Source organism: Labrus mixtus, chromosome 15, assembly GCF_963584025.1.
Source record: "Labrus mixtus chromosome 15, fLabMix1.1, whole genome shotgun sequence".
In the NCBI taxonomy this organism is placed as follows: Eukaryota; Metazoa; Chordata; class Actinopteri; order Labriformes; family Labridae; genus Labrus; species Labrus mixtus.
In genome coordinates this window covers 1,431,102-1,452,292 of record NC_083626.1, presented here as the reverse complement: position 1 = coordinate 1,452,292, position 21,191 = coordinate 1,431,102, and the positions used below count along the sequence as shown (strand labels likewise).

The window sequence follows — 21,191 nt, the reverse complement described above, 5'->3', positions numbered from 1 at the left end:
CCCCAAGGTTCAGTACTAGGTCCCCTCCTCTTCATGTACATGCTCCCCCTTGGTCACATCATCCGCCGCCATGGACTCCAGTTCCACTGCTTTGCCGACGACATCCAGCTCCACATCGCCACCAAAGTCATCACTCCTGCCACTCACTCAATCCTCACTGACTGCATCACAGAAATAAAATCCTATTTTATAAATCTAATTTATTATTTTTCTTATTATTATTCCTGTCCTGGTCAATCTGCTCTGTTCAGCTTGACGCATGCTTGCAGTGGGCTCCGTTCAAAATAGACTTGCGTATTTGGAGAGGAATGGCGCTTCTGGCACCCGATGTAGACGGACCAAGTGTAGTGGAAACACAAGACTAGAGGGGGCACAATAAGCTGGGGGTGGCAGTAGCTCAGTCTGTAGGGACTTGGGTTGGGAATCAGAGGATCACCAGTTCAAGTCCCAGCACAGACCAAGTCTGGAAGCTGGTCTGGTAGCTGGAGAGGTGCCCCCAAGCAAGGCACCCAATCCCCCACCATCAGCCCAGGAGCACCCGGAGACCCCCCCATCAGTGCATGTCCATAATGCTGTTTGAGCATGTGTGTGTATTTCAGCCTATGTTTGTATAGCATGTTCATTAAAACAGAGTGTAAAAAATGAATTTCCCCTCACAGGATCAATAAAGTTCCAGAGTGCACGGCACAGTCAGAACATGTTTAAAGTGCCAGTAACTGCTTATTGAATGTCTGCTTCAAACCCATACTAGAAACTGTTCTACTGTGGACTGTCCGCCCCTGTGGGATTTTTGTCCTTTTATCGGCAAGTGTGTGTTTTTTCGTAGCGGAAGCAGCGCAACATCAATACCGCAGCTCTTCCAGCTGATCTCTAAATATATAATTTTGATATTTAATCTGGGCTCTCACTTCCTCATTGGCTTTACTTTTCAAGACCAGCGGCTGCAGTTTGGAAAATATGTATATTTGCGTTTAAAGGGAAGTGAGACACTCCCTCCCGCTCTCATGTCTGCATAATAACAATACAGTTAAACTACATCCAGTCTGTTTTCAGTCTATGCTAAACTATGCTAACCCACTTCTGATTACAGCCTCATATTCAACTTGAAACAACTGTCAACAAGAAAACAATTGAAAACTACTCCTTTGCCAAATGTAAGTTGTTGAGATGTTGATTGAAGTATGAATTTGGAAAGTCCAAATTAAATCTGGTGAATTTATAATAAAATTCAAATTATGTATTTTGGATAAATATTAAGAAACATGGGGAAAAAAACTTTCTTTGCACCAAAAAGCATACTGACATGAAAGGACTTAATTGTGTTACGACAGTTCTCATCAGAAACAGATTGAACTTGAAGAAGTGCTTCATTTAAGGGTCATTTTGTTATGCATTTGGAGGTTTTCATCAGGCATCTGCAATCACAGCTTGAAACCCAGACGATCTCATTTTTAAAAAGCAATTGAAACTGGTGTACCTTGGTCTGATTGATCACTCTGGGTCACTTCACTGTGTTGAGAGTCCAGTGGAGGTTGGGGGAGAGGGGTCGGTGTTAGAGGTCAGAGAACATTATTGACACCATGTGCTGACACATATGTTCAAACAATCTGACATGGCTTCCTTTCCCCTTTCCTTTGTTTTCTGATTGTTGGTTTCAGAACCACAGGAGATATCTTTTTCAGAACAAATTATGATTTAATATTGTCAGAGAGAGGAAAGGAGGCCATTTGGAAGCTTTTGGGATGCAGTCCTCTCACAGATGGACTCACAGGGCTGAGGGAGGATAACACATGTTAAAAATGGCAGCCCCCCCAGCATAAAGGGTCCAATCGATTAGAGCCATACCACAACAAATGAACATATACACACAGACATTAACACAGGGAAAGAGAGGACAGTCACATGGAAATTCAACGTTATTCATTTTATTTTAAAATAATCATATTCTTCTCATTTATTTATTTATTTTTTGCGTGATTTTGTTGCCATGCCTTTCAAATTGAATAGCTCCTTTCCAACTCTAAACATCTCAGAGCCTCACAATAGACACCCTCCACTGAGGCCTACTTCTTTGACTTTAAATAAAACTCTTTAATAATAATAATATTAATTTTATTTCTGTAATGTTGTCTACTTTACAAAAAGTAAAATATTTGTGGAAAATAAAAAGAACAAAGAGGCCGTGGCTCCAAACATGAAAAGTATACACTGTTTTCCATTTGATATGTTTTTCCCCTTCAGATGAGGATCATAACTGTTGGTTAAAGGTCAAATAAAAATAGCGGAGATTTTACACATTCCATTTCATTGCATGTTTACTGAAATAAACTGGCTGAGCTGTTGTTCTTACACACTTTGATACACGATGACTTATCTTTGAATTACCTTTGTGATTCATCTCTAAATCCCATGTCTGTGCGCCCAAATGTAGGTTGAGTTTAGGGTTAAATGATAATCCCCTCACTGCCTCTATGGCCATTCTTTTTTGAAGAGCTCTGTGGTTAAATACTCCAGTGTAATCTGTGGCTCTACAGTGTTTCAGAGGAGACTGACAAATACCCAGTGTTAGTCAAATATCAGTGAGAGAAAAGAGTTCCTGGGGGTGGCAGTGCAGACTCCAGCTCAATCCAATGAAAGGGCAAAAAATAATCCAATATCTGTAGTTATTCTTTTGCTTGACAAAATGCTATTAACCTTTGGCACAAAGTTAATTGCTTTTTCAGCAATCGCCTGAACTCTGCTTTGGAATTTTGTGCTGAGGTCACAGGGTCATGGGAAAAGGTATGAATCAGTTTGACTAGCCTGCTTAATTCTGATTCTTACCTCCTGAGTTGGTACTCTGTATTGTTACTGTATAACAGTTCACTAAATGTCTGCTTCATGCTCAGGACTCTGAATTTAAGCCCTCTTCTGGTTAAATGACTCTCAGTCTTCTGTGACAATAGGGTTGTGTTTTAAGACCATCTTCTAATTCTATTCCTGACAGCCTATTCGAGTTTTATAAAAGGAAATCTACAAGCATCTGTTATGATAATGATCTTAATTTTACTGCTGACCTGTGACTTTTCATATTTCAAATGCAATAGTGCATATATGTTCTGTTTTTATTTTGGGATGTTAAGCCTCTTGAACATAAATAAACATGTTTTCTGAATAACAAAACTGCTACCTTATTTGAATAGCATGAGGTCAGCAATTGAACTGTCTTTTTTTTTAAACAAACCTACCTGACAACATACCCAGAAAAATACGTTTATGTTTAGTAGGGTTTGTCCAACATGCAGGCAACTGGAGCTATGTGCATGCATGTAACACTTGTACCTCAAACATGTACCTTCTATCTTAACAGATAGAAAACACGTTTCTTACATTTCCTGTTTGGCTTCATGTTGCCCTGGAACAAACTGTTCTGCAAGGGTAGTTTGTTCGTCTCTTCACAATGTCTTTGAAGTCTCGTGAGCAGATATCAAGGGGTGAACAGTTTGCTTGGTTGTTCGGGGATTTGTTAAACAAATGGAATAAAGGGTGTTTTAGAGGAGTCTGCATGTTGCCTACAGGAAACTGTTCTCATCATGGCAGCGAGGAAGGAGGGGGATGGACCAAGCAGGACAGTCAACAAGGAGGAGTTTAAGTTAAAAGGTCGTGAGAAGGGGAGTACATGTCCAAAAGAACAAAAGGCATTCAGGACAAGGAGACATTTACACTCACAAAGTGCACATCAACTGTGGTTATTTACAAGTACAGCAGTCCTTCAAGTTTCCAGTCAAGTGAAAACAAAAAGTCAAAGTGTAAAGAACAATTCAAAGATCCAATAACACAGCTGTTTTGGAGGGCAGATCCACTGGTACATATCCACACTGTGTCCACTCTATTTACAGGACTGTACACTGTATATGCAGGTGCAATTTGCTCGTTAAGGTTTACACTTCAGCGAAGCAAGACCTGCCTCCAGCTTCTCACATGGCTTCTGACCATGAAGAACACACTCATGCACACGCTCTCACACACACACACACACACATACGTTAAGTAATGCATGCATGTGAGGCTGCACAGACACACACATCATATATCTGTACATTTTGACATCACACACACACCCATCCTCTCACACCTGCACTTCAACACAACATTGTCTTCAGATAACTGCCACAAAAGGCTCTTCAGGGGGCTCGATTGGACATGTGTGCTTTACCAGTCTGCATCTTCCTCTATGTAATAATCAGGCGTTGAAGTACCATCAAACAAACCAGGGTCGAGGGATTTGCGCTGCTTTCCCCGGGCAAAGACGCGCGACAGAGAGCCCAGCCCCATCTTCTCTTTCTTCTTCTTACGCTTCGCCTCCTCCAGATCTTCTAGGGACTGAAGGAGGAAGAAAGAGGGAAAGACGATGAAGAGATGGAGAGATGCAGAGAAGTCAGAGAAGGGATGTTAAGTAAGCAATAAGGAATAGAAAAGATAAAGTTCACATCACAGTGGGGGAGTGACTCTTGACATGCTGCCAGCATGCACTTTTCCACAACCACAAGAAGTTTACAAAACTACAAGTCATTGCTGCAGAGTGAGGACACATCACCACAAACTGCGTGGGAGAGACATGGATTCAGCCTAAACAATGGCGGAAGGAAACAACAGCGGCCAGAGAGCAGGACAGCCAGCAGTTCAGCAGTTACTAAAAGGGAGGTGACTACTGGTGAGGGAGGTGGGCAGCTCTTACATTGCAGAGGGAGTGAGTCCGATGGCGTGGTGAGTTGATGTCACTAGGTGTAGATGAGCGGTCTCCCTCCACAGCCGAGGCGTCAGAGATGATGGAGGGCTGACGTGAGTGACAAGGGCTTACACGCACGGCAGCCACTAAACAGACGAGAAGAAGAGAAAAGCTGGTTTTCCTTGGGGTTTATTTGGGCACCAAAAGTAGCTCACAGGGATAATCTGAGTCTTCTTAACAATGCCACAACAGCCTTAAATAAATTTTAAAAAAAAATTGACCAAAAGCCTGAAATTATTTGCAATCATCTGCAGTTGCTAAGCAACAGTGAAAACAGCTTCACAGAGGTTGAGCAAGTGTGTGTGTGTGTGTGTGTGTGTGTGTGTGTGTGTGTGTGTGTGTGTGTGTGTGTGTGTGTGTGTGTGTATTATGTACCAATGAGACTGATCTATAGAATAAAATCCATTGCATAGCTACAGTATGCAGGCGCTGGTGACTGCTCACATGTTTCCCCTATTTAAGTATGATTCTTCCTCCTGACGTCTCTGACCTGGGTTGGCAACAAGTTTGAAGGCTTTGCTGTCCTTAAAATCCGCTGTGAGGTACCAGTAAGCTTCATGTTTATGTTTCCCTCTTTTGTTTTTGGAAGAAGCTCTTAGGCTTACAGCTTCGATCATTCACAAAGACACCTGGTTGACCCTTAGAAATTAGTCCATGTGAGTTTACTGTTAACTGCAGACGATTTACTTCATAATAACAATATTTTATACAAGATATTAAAACGTATAATACATTTTTTGTTATTTGACTTTCTTCTGTATGTAGCTAACCTAAGTAGCTGTCACATAATATCCTTTCACACATATCAGGACCTGAGTGTCCTGAAATTATCTAGAAAATGTCCGAAGTTCCCCTGTGAAAAAGGGCTTTACTAACCTAACTCTGTTTTGACTCTGTCCAAGCTCTCACCCCACATCTATAAATTCCACCGTGTTCTTGATGAAAAAACATTTAACCAGACAAAAACAGTACTGAACACCCAACAGAACCTCATCTGCGACCATTCTTCAATACATGGGAGACATTTCTGTTCATCAGCACATACTGTATGGAAGCTGTAAAGCCAAAAATACTTTTGCTGTACCGCTACTACAGAAAGCGCATGAAATGTCACAACCAGAGCATCAGCACCAACAATGTGAATGAACTGAGCAGATGGTGATAGGGAATGTCTGTAAGCAGGTCCACATGTGCATGCAGAGGGTATATGACGGTTAAATCTCTGATGTGTGCGTCAGTTCATGATGATTAAGGTGTTACCATACCTTGTCTGTCAGTAGGATGTCCTGTGTGAACATACAGGGTCTGCTGACTCTGTCTGATGGCAGCGGTCAGGGGGAGGTCCGCATGCATCACCCACTCCTGGTTGTTTCCGTTGACAACCGTTTCTGTGGGCATGGCCAGAGAGTGACGCTTGGGCACATCCTTGGTCAGGGTGGATAGTGACTGTTTGGCCTTTAGAGAAGAGACAAAACAGATGCAATCAATCAGAAAGCTAAAAAAAAACAACCATCTGGGGAAACATTATTTGGCAATAATCTTTTTTTATGATTGAGTTTGTGTTTCCCCTTTTCAGTTCTTGATGTTTTTTTACAGTTTCATATGTTATGTATGTGCACACATGTACATGTCTGGTCAGCTGGTCACATGTACGTCTTTCGTTGTGTGAATAACTTTTTAGGGCTCCTGAGAGTAGAAAAATGAATAGAATATGTGGATAATATGTTTGCTCTTTGCTTCCTTTTCAGAGTGGAAGATAGCGTCCAGATACATGTTTTTAAATGTTGGATGTTTTTGTTTCTGTAAAGCGCCCTTTAGCAGGAACAACAGCGTGCTGCCAGAGCCTTGGGGCTGAGTTTTTTGCATGTATATTTAGGGTCCGTGTAAGATTTTATTTGATGTGTTAAATTTCTGATAAGTCTTCACACGTGGGTGTTTTACAAATTCTGAAAACTTGTCATTTTTCATATCTTATTATCATGCCAAGCAAAGGACAGGCTGCAAATCAACACCATGAGCTTCATTGCAATTATCTCTACCTACCAGTAGTCAAACAATTACAAATCATAGTCCTTGACATGCAAAACAGAGATCAATCACAAACCTCCAGAGTAATCATTAGTTCCCAGAATATTGATGTGGTTATCCCCAAGGTGATTCTTTGCTCAATTACGCATCAAACACAAACATGTCAATCACAGGAGGGGAATCTGTGGGATCACTCATGTTAGGATCACTGGAATCAGGGTTAGTAAAAAAAAAAAAAACGTGCAGCTCAGGAGGTGCTTTCCAAAACCACAAACAGGTCACAGGTAGGAGACATTTCCAGGGAATAGGAAGGTCAAGAAAGGTTATAATTTAAAGTTGGGCTCATCTTACCGCCATGAACCTAGGAGAGTAGTCCCTGTCTGCAACCCGCTCAAACACCCGGAACTCCATTCTCTGATTGACACAGTTACTCATCTGGGGGGTTGGAGACATGACGGATGGCTATACTTTACATTTAAAGGATGTTGGTGCTTGATTTTATGCAGTATACCCAAAATAGTGCAGACAGAATTCGGATTATCTATTATTTACTGTAATTGGTATTAATATCTTCTTTTCAATTTCCTTGTGAGAAGTTGCTAAACATGTGAAAAGTCTGATTTTTGATAACTGCTTCAGTTCAATATGCATAAAGGTCTTTGGCTCTCTGTCACGTTTTGGTTACTTTATATTACAAGTAAAAACTCCACATTTTGTTAAGCTACTCATTGCACTTAAAAGTGCATTCTAAACTAGAGAGGGTTTGAAAAGGTTAATGACAGAGACATCCGTCCGTCTTCCTGACTCACCATGGCCAGTTCAGCCTCCAGCTCTTTGATGCGATTCTCCTTCAGGTCGAGCTGGGAGCGCAGCATCCCTGTGTGCTCCGTTGCTTCCTTTGTCTGCCGCCGCAGGTCCCACTTCTCTCTCTCCAGCAGGTCCTTCTCTTTCGCCAGCGCCTTCACCGCATCCTCGCTCTCCTAGTACATACAGAGAACCTGATCGATTGATTCACTTATCAAGCATTGGAAAACTGATGAAGTCTGGTAATGCAGCTTTTTATAAACACAGATTCTATGACATGTTATGTTATTGTCTAATCCCATGTAATAACATTTCATTTGAAAGACACCTTCCTTTTTTTTATGTTGATTTTTTTGTGCATGTCCTTGGTCGCCCCACGGAAGCCATACTTTTCTGTGCTGCTCATAGTTGCGTATGAAGTCTCGGAGCTGCTCCTCCCGGCTCTCCAGTGTGGCGTAAAGCTGCTGCATCTGGTTCACCAGATCTGCTTTCTCCGCCTTCAGACGCTTTCGGTCCGACTTCATGGCTACAAGGAAAAATACAGAGAGTGAGAGGAGGATTGGTTAGTTTACATCACAGACCTTTAACATGTCTTTGCATATGAAGGATATAATAAATGACAATGTGTTAAGTACCTTATTTCCACTGAATATGAATGAATTAATGTTTTTTATTTTGGTCATTCATTAAAGAATAACAAGAGTCAAAATGATTTGTGCAAATAGTCCACTTACAGAAATAGAAACAAAAAAACTTGACATGTTTACACTTGTCCATTTCCCACAATAACATTCAAACAATCAATGACCAAAAAAGGAATAGCATACATGAACAACAATCATAAATGCTGCCTTCCTTGGATTGTAGGAGACACATGTTTTTAACTTTTAAATTGACCGTTATTTTATTTCACAAATAATTGCACAGACTTATTTAGTACAAGAATTTCAAGAAACAACTAAAACAGGAACTCAATTTGTTCAACATGGTCGAGGGGACTTGTCTACAATGTTTCCTTTTTAAGTCAGTATGCTGTCCACAAATACAGATTTAAGCAGTTTCTTCTTTGAGATTATTACTTTAATATGTATATTTATTGATATATCTTGTGTTGTCCAGTGCTTTCAGATCTTAGGCGTTAAGTCAAACAATGAAATACCCCTGCTGTTTCTGATCAAATGTGGTGTGGTTGTATGCTGATAAAGAGGTGAACACATGAACCATCCTGTCAATTTCCCCTCTGCTGCTGGATTCTTTAGAAGCTGGCTCGCTCTTTTCATCTATCTCTCTGCTGCACACTTTCTCTAATCCCCCGGCACCTCACCCACGCGTCATGATAAAGAATGTGGCTCAATGTAGTTATTCACAGGATGTCTAATTTTTTCACAGACAGCATAGCCCTTTTTTGTCTCCAATGCATCTGCTTCCTGTTCTCTCTGGATTTTCTCTTCCTCTTCAAGCCTGTTTTCTGTGCATCTGCTTTCAGACAACTTTCCCTGCAGTGATCTTTCCAAACTGACAATGTGTGCTCTATTTACATTTTACGTATTCTTTTTGTGTCCGTCCACTTTTGTCGCCTTCACTTTGACATCTATTTTCTCACAGCACAGTAGCTCTCTCTCACCATCAAATGCCTCTCTTCAGGCTTGGTATCATGTGTTCACCTTTCTTTTTCAGTCCTATAATTTCCCATCTGAGCCAGCTGTGTGTCATTAATTAACTTATATCACAGCCTGGTAAATATCTTGACATTCACAAGCTGCATCTGGGGAGCATGCTCAGGCAAGTGGAATGAAATGCATTTTTTACAAGGACAGGATGGCTCTCGTTTCCTGTCCTTCATTTTCCTCCTGTCACAATTTTATATGTCTCCCTTTCAGCTGTTCTTTAGCGGTGGAATCCCCGCGCAAACAGAGATATTCAAGCCACACTGGCCAGCAAAAGAAGTCAAGAATCATTTGCCACAAGAAAAACAGGAAACCTCCCAGCACCTGCGTCAGGAAGTGAAATCAAAGCCATCTTTGAGATGAGCCAAAACGCCTCTGCTTCACATCCTGCACCTGTGACTGTTTGGCAACATGGACTACTTGGTGTCAGATACAAGACAGCACTCTGTGTGACTCTCTAAAAGGGTCCATTCATGTTAACACTGTTGCTTAAAATGTACAACCTATGAATGAACACTTTAAATGATCATTATGGTCCTGTGGCTCATCGCAGACAAGTTACACTATAGAATTCACACTGGATGAGATGGGGAAGCACTAGCAAATCTCCTCCTAGTGACTGACAGCCATATAAATGACTTACACACTCCGTTGCTCAGTCCAAGCCTCCAAGAATTATTACAGATGAAACAAGAGGAAACCACCTGGGAGTGTACAGAGCTGGATCTAATGTGTATTGAGCTGGAGGAGGAGGAAGACAGAGTGAGCTTCTGAGAGGAATTTAAAAGTCTATTCATGGAGGAATAGCAAGAACCTGCTGGCACAACTACATGCAAAATCATTATTAGCAGATAATTTAAGTCCAAAACTTTATTTAAACCTAGCGGGGCCTTCACGTTCAGATTGTGTATGGCCCCAGACTGCAGGGGCAGCTGTGGTTCAGTTGGTAGAGTCAACGTCTCTCAACCAGAAGGTCGAGCTCCTGCAGTCATTCGTCAGCCGCGTATGAATGGGATTAGTTACTTCTGATGGTCTCACTACTAGCAACCTCTGTCACCAGTGTGTGGATTTACTGCCTTAATGTTATAAGAGACATGACCACTAAAAATGATTTAGAGCTCAATTTCATCAAAAACAGAGTTTCTGGCCGTGGTTCAAGATAAAGTTGTCCCCGTCGTCTTGCAAAACACTGGGCCCCATTTTACTTTGCTGTATGCTCAAATCTGCATTGTTTAGAAGTATATTTGAAAATAGACCAAAAACAACTGCCTACATCATGCTCCCCTGACACATGCTCTAAAATCTGTGTGTTATTTGGCCCATCACGTCTAAGCTCTTCAGGTGCCAAAGCCCTTGTGTTGAAAAGTAGTTTAATGTGAGGATGCATTCCTGTAGTGGGCTAAAAGCTTTCATTTGCTGCACTCTTCTGTGACGCTTTATGCTAGAGGAGTTAGCGCACAATGAGTGAGCCAACTTGTTAGTTACTAAACAGGAATACTGAACTCCTCAGGGAGTTACTTGTTGGAGGCGCTTCTGTTTAAAAAATATTGTTACTTTAAGAAAAATTATTTGGGGAAAACGCTTGGTCACTCTGACTGAGACTGAGACAAGAAGATTGATACCACTCTCATGTCTGTATGTCATTTTTTAAAGTACAGCCAACAGTAGGGTGACCATGTTTTCAAACCTCCAAATAAGGACTCTATAATACGACCGCAAACCCATATGTATGAGCTCATTGTACAAATGGATTTTTCAGCAGAGCACCTTTTAACATCAAGGAAAGTGCTACAGCAGATGAAAAATCCTGTCTCCTAAAAACAACCATAACACGTGTAATAGAACATTTGAATTTATATTTTACCAGATAGTAGACCTGAAGTAGTCACACAAGTTGGTAGGCAACGGTGCCCTCTTGAGCAGCCCATTTAAGTTGGTTGCCAACGGCATTTGCCTAACTGGAGTAGATCGGAACAGTGCCTGTACCTACCGTTTGTGTTTGCTTGATTTAATATGGCTTTGTCTTTCAGTATTTCCACCATGGGTGACTGAAAATGGACACTTGCAGTGTTTGCAACACTCAGCATATTCATTGTGTGGAACTTTTCGAAGGAAAGTGCAACTCTCCTGGAGCTCTTTGGAAAATGTATTTTGTCCAGACACAACTCAGTAGTTTTTGTAAGGTCAGGGTATGTACCAGTCAAAAATTTGATTGGCTCTTCTCCCTGAACATGTCTGGACAGCAGAGGCTTGAATTTTAGTGCTAAGAAAAAAAAAATCACTTTTCAAAATGTTCTTCCTGCTGTGAAAACATTTCACTGTAGGTATCCTTTTTGAAGTGAGTTGAATCCATGCTGGACCAGAGCTGCTGCTGTTTGTGCAAAAGTAAACCAGAAACTGTTCACAGAATGTCTCCAATGTTTCATTTTTAAAGGAATGATCTTTGGTGGACCACCACTATAAAACACTAAAGGGATGAATTACATGCAACCTCCATTCTGCGCATGTCTTAGCTCCAAATTATGTCCCCAGCACAATATGTCCGCTCCTGTTTTGGTGGATAGTCTGACTTAAATTCAAAGCAATGGAAGAAGATGGAGAAGGGCTCCATTTAAAAATACAGTCAATGCGTTAGACCTACAGCTTAACAGCCTTGACACAGACAGACCAATCAAATTCATAGGTTGTCTTTTGGCATCTCATTAAGTTGCAAAGTTACATTAGTGTCTTTTACAGACCAACAGTGAACACAGTAGGGAGAGATGTCGCCTGATCACTATGACCTATATAATATTTGCATATATTTATGAACGGGTTGGTAGTTAAAAAAAACAAGTACACAATTTGGGTGCCCAGAGAATTTCAAAGTATCTGCCTTGTATCCTTTCATGAGGTCATTGGCTCAGCCCTTTTAACCACAGGACAGTTCAGATGGCTACATGCCGTCACAGCAGACAACTAAAAAGATCAACTCACTCATCAACACCCTCTCAAATAATGATTTAGTAACATAAATGAATGGAACTTTTCAACACTGACATAACTCAATAAAACTGAAGTCCTTAAGAGATGGGACAGGCTTTTAGTCGACTCTTAACATAATTATTTGAGGAGAGAACAAAGGACACATTGGCTCATTGGAGGGAATCCAGTGTTCACGGTTCGGAATTTTTAATCTGCCAGCTCAACTGAATAATGAAGTACGAACCTCTGAGCTGCACAGTGTACTCACCTCGTCTCTTCTACAGTAAAAACTCATTTGTTGGTTTTATGAGGTTGATATCTGCATTGGAAATATTAAACACTGTAGAATAGGGTACTACTGTAACCGACTACTTTCAGCCACAGTGATATTCCAACACCTTGATTAAGGTACATTTTTATTTAATCAGGAATCTTCAAACCTCAGTAATGACATTGACCCTTGTTATAGCCTCATGCACCACCCATAAGTAAGCCATTAAAAATAGATCAAACCCTGACCCCTAATAGGTGAACTGGAGGGGGTGTGTGTACGAGGTATTTAAACAGCAGTGATGACACATTAATAAAGGGAGGAATCATGCTTTGATCCTATAAAAGCAGCCGTTACTCCTCTCTGTCTTCACACGATCAAAACAAAGAACACAGTGGAAGGCTGAGGCTGTGAAAGCAGTGCAACATACAGCGAGTGCCAAGAGTAAGGTCAGACTCTCTGTTTGAGATATAAAGGATTGCCACTAGGGGCCACCTCTGTAACCCAAACTCGTGTTCTCACTTAAAGCCATCAAGTGTGAATAGATTGAGGTCCAAATTGAGGAGTAAACCATCGTCAATACCGCTCATTATGAAGTGGTTGTCAGTTTCAAGAGAATAAATCACAAAAGATATATGAAATCACACCAACCGGAATGATTTCCCCAGTTTGCATTATGAAATTGCAGTCTTTTTTAAGACAAATCAACTTAAAAAAAAAAAGCCCACTGCAATTACTTGAATGTATCAGGTATAGCAGCATAATGTGTGTCTGCCTATTGAAGTTAGAGGCCCTGTAGTGAAGGACAGAGCTGAGTTTTGAGTACGGTGTAGCATGAAATGACACTAAACAGAGCAGGTAGACTGTGCTTTGATGATACATAGCCGTCTGATGCTTTCATTTAAGCCCTGGATTGACTGGGAGTCCCTCAGTGACAGTAATTAGCCAACACGGAAATAGCTAATTAAAAACAGCCAAAGAGAGCAAGCTTTACTTTGAAAAATTAATTAGTCACAACTTTGTTGAGAAAGTCTAAATAAGAGTCGTGACAGCCCTTTAAACTCCTTTTAGCAACAGTCAGACTGTGTTAGGCACACGGTTAATTTCTGGTCCTTTCACCTTTAACTGTGGGTTTGGTTTGATTTCCATTCGTGTACTTAAAGGTTAGGAGAAAGAAATGAGTCAAAGAGGCAGTCACTGCGTTTGCCAGGGTGCTCACAGGCATCAGAGCAAAAACCTGCAATTGTTAGAGGTTGGTCATTACCAACATTTACAATGATAGTCCTCACAGGCTGATGTCTGGCACCTAGTGGGCGAGAACTCAGGCTTTAACTGTGACACAGTGTGGGCATCGCACCAAACACAGGCAGAGGGGGAGACACAGGCAGAGAGACCGCGGGGGAGAAAATGATGAATAGCTGGAGAGAAAAGTAGTTGTCCTCTCATTTTCAATTTTATATTCATGGGCAGCAGAGAATCTGCATGTCATTTAGCCACAGAGCTTCTGAACAGCAGTAGCAACAACGTTTCTGTGAACCTTTCCCAAACTAAACAGGTATTATCTCAAGCAGCAGACAGCAAATGAGGGGATGATACATTCTGTTCAAGATACTTCATCACCAGCCTTTTTTCTTTTTCACCAAAGTAGAACAGGAAAAAAAACAAGCAAAGCTTCTCTGCTTTGCTGAAACATTGGTAGCACTTCAATTAAAACCCCCCGTGGGGCGAAAGTTCTCCAAACACTGCTCTTCCTCTAGAAAACACAGCCAGAGCATAGGAATATTATAAAGAGTACAGTACAGACCTGCTCTTTTTGTAAAGTGTCTCGAGATAACACTTGTTGTGAATTGGCGCTATGCAAATAGTGATTGATCATTTGATGATAGATTGATTATGTTCACATTAAGCCGGCACTGTGAAAGCAGGGGGAGATCAAACAGAATCACCATCTTGCATCCAATCTATTTGCAGCACATGGAAATTGCTGTAGTTAATGAGGTTTTCTCTAAAACATTTGTTCTGTCTTTTTTTTTTCCCCGCACAAGAAGCCAATTTAAAACCAACTATTTCCAAGTCAAGTATTCTATGTTGAGAGTTTCAGAACATCAGAAACGTAGATGCCTGATCCAGTACAAACCAGTTTACCTACAAAACTATCATTCCAAGCCTGTATGTGTAAAATGAAAGGTGACTCAATATAATCATAAAGTCATGGAACCTATAGCAAAAATCTAAACCAGTTTCATGCAATGCATGAGAAAACAGGATAGTACTATAAAACAAAGGCATAGGCTTGAAATAAAATTGTTCTGGTTTCGAGCATCTGAAATCCCCTTTCAAAGAGAGTTGAATGAGAAGCCATGACTTTCCAAAACAGATCCAACATCTTCTTTAATCAGCCATATAAGAGATGTTTATGTGTTTACTTCTTGCATACTACTGCAGTCAACAGCACTAGCACCGTCGAGAAGAGAAAAAGCTAGCACTGTAACCCCCCTTTATATACTTCACTGCATCTTGTCTTTGGGTATGACAGCCAGCCCTTCTCCTTGCCCTTTCATGTGGCTGTTGAAAACAGGTATAAACACTTCTGACTTTGGACGTGGGAGGACTCGGATGTTGTCGATGACCTTTGTAGCTATTTTTCAGGCACAGATGTGACAAATTCTATCCCAGAAACATGCATTCAAAACTGACTCAGACATATTTGTGTTTGCCAAAGAGCATCGCATCCTTTCATCATGTTGCCTTCCTACTTTGCATAGAGAAAAGAAAATCTATCTTTTTTTGCTTTCTCCCCTTAACCCTTGGTGTCTTTAATGGCTGCTTGTTTGTTTTAGATAAACATTCCTCACTGCCTTTTTTCATTTCACTTACTGAACACAATGAACAGTTCCTGACAAGAAACAGGCAGCCATACATACAAATATATCATAACATGCATAGTTATAAAAGATTTAAAGACACAAGATAACAACTTTTAACAGCAAATATTAAGATCACCCACAAGCCTAAATATATCAGAACATACAGCCAGAGTTTCAGGTCGTAATGTAATTCGTTTCAAATGAAGGGAGCAGCAAACCTTTCCTTTTTTTTCCAGTTCAGTTCTGACTGTTGGAACGGACAGCAAGAAAAGTCCTGAGAACGAAGCTTTAAGGTTCCTGTACTGTTCTGATTAATGTAGGTCAGAGGGTATGAAGGAGTTAGCGTATTGACAGAGACCAGCTATTGAAACAAGTAAAAATATAAATAATTCAGAACTCTTTCACAGGTCACTTCTGGCCTAAAAGTTTACTTTAAGGTCAGGAATGACCTCTTACAAACAAGTCATAGTAACTTTCCTTTGCATCTTTCAACCTATTCCCACCGACACAAACATAAATGACAAGAGCCAATTTCCTGTTGCCCTCCCACACACCCCATCTTAATTGCAGACCAAATCCTCCGTGCTTAGCGTTTCAGGACATTGTAAGCTCACCAAAGTCCTTCTTTCTAAAGCTTTCATTAGTTGCTGATTGCTGTCAGTGCCTGCTGGGCTTGGTAGGCTTTGGCCTCCATTAACAGGCCTGAGTCATACACATGATTGTATGAGCCAAACATCCAGCTGAAGAAGAGATAAGTATTTATTGGATGTGTGCTGTATTGTAAACTGCCCCAGTCCATGTTTTTGTGCTTTTCTCCAGAAAAAGCTGTAGGCTGTGATGTGAAGTGAACTGCAGGAACAAAATCCCCTGACAGCATGTCATGTGTTTATCTGATACCAAAAGGTGATTGTGTGCTCTGCTTCATTCCATGGGTGATAACTCTCTAAAAAGAATAATTCAGTGTCACACTGATATCTCCTGACTGATATCTCTGCCTGATGTCCTGTAACCCACTGTGCACCGCCTGGCAGAACTTGTTCATTACTTGAGCCTGTGCTCAGTCTGTATGAAGGCATAATGTAAGTGAAGAGCCATCTGCCATAGTGTCATGTATAAAGCAGATACAGAGCACCAACAATATGGCTGTCAACAGAAATTAATCTGTATTTCATCAATACTGAAAGAATAATAATTGAGGGTTTTATTAAGGCCCTTTAGGGTGCTTTCTATGTCTGGTTCAATTTGATTAGTAACAGACAGAAGGTAAGTGTAGATGTAAAACACTTTGACCTATATTTATACTAGTGCTGTCAAACTATATTTTTTTTTTCTGAAATTCAATTATTAATTGGGATTAATTGCATTTTAATAACAAATTTAAATTTAAATTTAAAATTATAAATTATTAAATTATATAAATTATAAACTATAATAAACTTAACTAACTTTTTTTTTTTGCATTTAATTTTTTTAATGCTTTGATTTGTACTGTAACCTAAGGGTACTTCACTTCTTGTTTAGATACAAAGCTGCTTTTATTTTGAAAGAAAATAAGGTACTTGTGGTAGCCCAAAGATTACAACATCACAGCCATGGAAAAAAGGCAAAAAAAAATAAAAAATCAGATTAACAACAGGTTAACACTTTAAGGGTTAGGTCTTTCAAAGCAATTCTACTCAATTTAAAAATCTTTCAAAGTCTTGACTATTTTTAAATTTTCATAGACTTAAATGTTTTGCTCTCAAAGATTAATCTCTAACCCAAGTCTTAAGAGATAAATTTAAAACATTCTAGTCCATAACAAGGCTTAAGTGGAGATTTGTGTGACATATAACTCGAGTCTAAATCTGAAGTCTGAAGCTCTTCTGCGTGTACATTTTTAATCACACCCAAACAAAAAACTTCAGCATTGAGCTGAAGGGTGTACTTGAAGTAAGTACAGACATGTTAACTCTCATACTAAAGGGATCCTGCTCTATTTTGATAATCCCGTTGAGCTTCTGCATTACATTGTTCTCTGTGTTATTTATACTACATGGGAAGTGCAGAGTGGAAAAAGAGCATGAGCATAATTTGCCTTTAGCATGGAGCAGCTTTTTTGAAAGAAAGTCAAAGCATCATTGGTTGCTCTCAAACCCCTCCCTGTGAAACAGTCAAGTGAAACACATGGTAATGGACTATAATGCAGCTAATAGGCAGCATTAACCACATTGTAACACACTCTAATGTTGACAATGCGGCAACAAAGAAAAGTTAAATGGTTTTAAGACCTGTGGAGCAAAATGCTGGAGATTTTTTTTTGTCAGCAGGATTGAGGAGCGTCAAACAGAAACCCCAAGGCGGTTGCTTTGAGAGGATTACAGATGTCTTTGAGCAGAAACTTCACCCTGCTTTGCATGCATCCATTTATTATAGAAAACTCAGCTACACCTAACAACTCAAATGCAAAGGATGACGATATCACCTATTCTTTATTAGAGAAATGCTGTGTGGTTTAATGTAACTGTATGTTTTTGATTTTTTCGAGAACTCTATTTTGACATCTAGCTGTGGAAAAATGTAAAAAATAATTTAAAAAATTTAGATGCATTTTCTTTTTTGGGATGTAAAATATTGCACGTTTGCATAACTTTACTAGACGTCCACATTTTTACAGGTGTATCTATGCTAAAGTCTTGAATGTAGTAGAATGATTAAAACACTTTTTTGTCTCATGTGAAATATGGTATCATGGCACATTTCTTAGATCTCTAGGACATCAATAAGTAAGACATAAAACTGTTACAGTAATTGTATCAATGCATGATCAACATCTATTTTAACTTACTATTCAGAAACTATTAGCCAAACATTTAATAGTATCGCTATCCCTGAGGCTATCTTTTTTCCTTCCAGCACCAAACTCTATATTTTGTAATGGAAATGGTGTTAATGTTTCAACAGAACACACGCAGTTCCTTTAGTCTTGAGGTCCATACCTTGCAGAGCCTCCTTGGCTCGGTCCAGCTCCTGCTCCTTTTGGGCCAGCTGCACACGGAGTTCGGTGGCTGAGAGCACGTCGGCCGAGCAGCCTCCCTGGGTCTCCTCCAGGTCCTTATTCAACATGTCCTTCATCTGCCGCAGCAGGTGCACTTCCTCTTGGAGCTGGGCAACCTCCTCACGCAGCAGGACTACAACATACAGAAGCAAAAATGGAGCTTTATCAGACTGACACCCAACTATAATCATGAAAATTATGTCTTTGCCAGACGGCCTTCACAGGGTAAGCATTAACAGGGAAATAGTTTTGAAGCGGAAGGCAGATGTGACTCCAGCAGAAAGAGAAGGGTCCTGTGCTTATTGAATCAAGTGTGTGTAAGCTTTAAATGCAAATTTCTGAAATGCAAAGTTGATTTAGCAACACTGTAGGAGGTTATTGTTCCATTTGTAATTGAGGTAACTGCAGTGCCATGTTACTGCTGCAACACAAAGACAAGGAGGGGTCCAGTAGATGAGCATAGACGAGAAAATGATATTCTATTGAGTTTTGTCTTTGAAGCTGTCTGTGGAAAATGCTCTGTGTGCGAAGAAAAAGGGTGTACGCATTAAAAATGATCTGACTGGAGCTTTAAAGAGCTTCTTCCCTGTGTTGTCAAAGAAGCAAGCAATGAAAGGAAAACAACAGCCGAGAGAAATAGATTTTTCCTCTAAATTTGACTGACTGAAAACGTTTCAAAGTGTTTTCAAAGTAGCAGCAGGCCTCGCTTTTAAAACAGGCCACAACAGAAAAACAATTCACACTTCGATTTCTCACATCAATCCTCAAAAGAAATATTTAATCTAAAAATGTATTTTTTGCACACTGAATGTGCCTGTCTAGATGGAGCATATGGGAAGAGTCATTCTGCTCAATTTCATGCATCCTCCAGGCGCTAAGGTGGGGGGGGGGTGGGGGCACTATCAAGTGCTTGGCATAAATCACACTTCATTCTCTCCAATCCAAGCTCCAATATTACTCTCTGAAAAAATAAAATCAATCAGAGATGAATGGGAGAAGTGAGACTAAGGGACAAACTACTGACAACGGAAAAGACAGATTAAAAACAGAATACAGATTACTCTTAGCTTTGTAATGAAGTGTGATGAAGTGTGAAAATGTATACCAGGGAAAATGAATGTTGAATGTATGAATGTTACTGTTTTTCGAGTTCTTAACAATCCCCTGGATTACTACAATTAACCAGAAAGACCTTTCAAAAAACTAACCACCTTACCACAACTCACACTGACATTTCTTGAGTTGGCTGACGTGTACCTAAAAGGTTGACTTTAAAGAGGACATATTATTCCCCTTCTCCACCTTTTCAAACAGTCCCCCTGTGGTCTAAATGAAACATCTGTGCTGTGCTTTGGTCAAAATATAACATGAATCAAGCACCAGAAGAGGTTTGTGACCCTGTATAAAGCAGCTCTCTCAGAACACTCCATTTTGGTGTGTGTGTCTCTTTAAATGCAATGAGCAACCCCCATCCCCCCCTGAGTTTTCGCTCCTCTGTTAAGAGAATAAAAATGGCGGACATGTGCAAAAGTTTTGTTCTAGGCTGGGGGTGGAGTCCATGGATGGCGATATCAGTGGAAGGGAGGGCTTTTTTTTTTTTTAACAGAATCCCACTGTGACATCACAAGTTGAGCAAATTAGAAACAGAGCATTTTTCTCTGTGTTGTAAGACTTATGCAGACCACAAACAAAGGACTGGATGGATTTATTTCACATGTTGTGGGTCAGTAGACACTCAGGTTACTCAAATATATGTTCAAAAACACTGTACAAGTGGATTTTTCATAATACAGTATGTCCCCTTTAACTCTTGTCTTGCACCAATAAATGTGATTGATATGTTACACAAGGGGACTATGCAGGGTCAAGCACTGCATCAAAGAGCTCACATTCACCTCCCCTGAAACCAAAATGAACCTTTAAGACCAGCTCACTGTTTGTAAAATGTGGACCTGTTTCTTAATTTGTGTTCACTGACTAAATGTAAGTGGCCGAGGAGAAGGGCCTCCTGCTCAAAACCAAAATGAAACGTAAAAGAGGTTATTAGGAGACGGGGGCAAGAGAAAAACGTAGTCGAGTGAAGTGTCATTACACAGAGGTATACTTAATGGACCCGATAATAGAACCACATTTTACGGAGCAACTCAAGCGGCAACAGCGCTATTGGCAAACCAAAGAGCTGGTCCGTTAAAGAAACAACCCCCTGCATGATACAGTTCATTGGTGTTTTAAACCCCTATAATAGACACAGACTCCATTACTCGTTCATTAAGTTTGCATATATTGATTGTGCAAAAGCAGCAGAAGGGGGAGCCATAAATATTGTAAGAGACAAGGACACAGAAAATGTTGGTTACGACTCATAAATACTGTCTGGAAATCAGGGCCCACTGGGTGGGGGATTATCGATATTGGATAGAAAAAAAATCTGATACCGATATATCGTCTGATTAGCGATAGATGGATATCAGATATACTGTACACATTTATAGTGTTGATCCCTCACATGCAGTTATCATACCCTTGTGGAAAAGATATATAATAAAGACAAGATAGTCACTCAAATGGAAAGTAACTGTGCATGTATGTGCATCACTATTTGACACGCTGGAGAGACATAATGCTTGTTTTAATCCATGTAGCATACTCTGTGGTGACAGCCAGAAAGAGAACAGTAAGTGTAATACAATTATACTCAAATGAAATGCTTTTTGACTGGTGAATACATCTTTGGCATATCGGCGATGAAATTAGCCAATACCTGGATATGCTAATATCGGCTGAT

General features: G+C 40.2%; 1 protein-coding gene and 1 long non-coding RNA gene across 7 annotated transcripts in view; one reads left to right on the top strand and one right to left on the bottom strand.

Annotated features, from left to right (window-relative positions):
* Positions 1-21,191, top strand: part of LOC132990324 (uncharacterized) — a 268,474-nt gene that overhangs the window by 83,619 nt on the left and 163,664 nt on the right. The window lies entirely within an intron of this gene.
* Positions 1-21,191, bottom strand: part of LOC132990316 (kazrin-like) — a 143,475-nt gene that overhangs the window by 12,005 nt on the left and 110,279 nt on the right. For 4 of the 6 annotated variants that reach the window (XR_009676043.1, XM_061058507.1, XM_061058506.1 and 1 more), the window contains 7 exons: positions 18,348-18,539; positions 7,990-8,126; positions 7,606-7,776; positions 7,148-7,231; positions 6,034-6,223; positions 4,718-4,854; positions 4,239-4,362 (listed from right to left, as the gene is read on the bottom strand). Coding sequence is in view for 5 of the 6 variants with exons in the window: in XM_061058507.1 (XP_060914490.1) it covers positions 4,239-4,362; positions 4,718-4,854; positions 6,034-6,223; positions 7,148-7,231; positions 7,606-7,776; positions 7,990-8,126; positions 18,348-18,539 (1,035 nt within the window). In the remaining variant the exon portion in view is untranslated. The remainder of the gene's footprint in view (positions 1-4,238; positions 4,363-4,717; positions 4,855-6,033; positions 6,224-7,147; positions 7,232-7,605; positions 7,777-7,989; positions 8,127-18,347; positions 18,540-21,191) is intronic. The other 2 variants (XM_061058508.1, XM_061058509.1) reach the window with 2 other exon arrangements.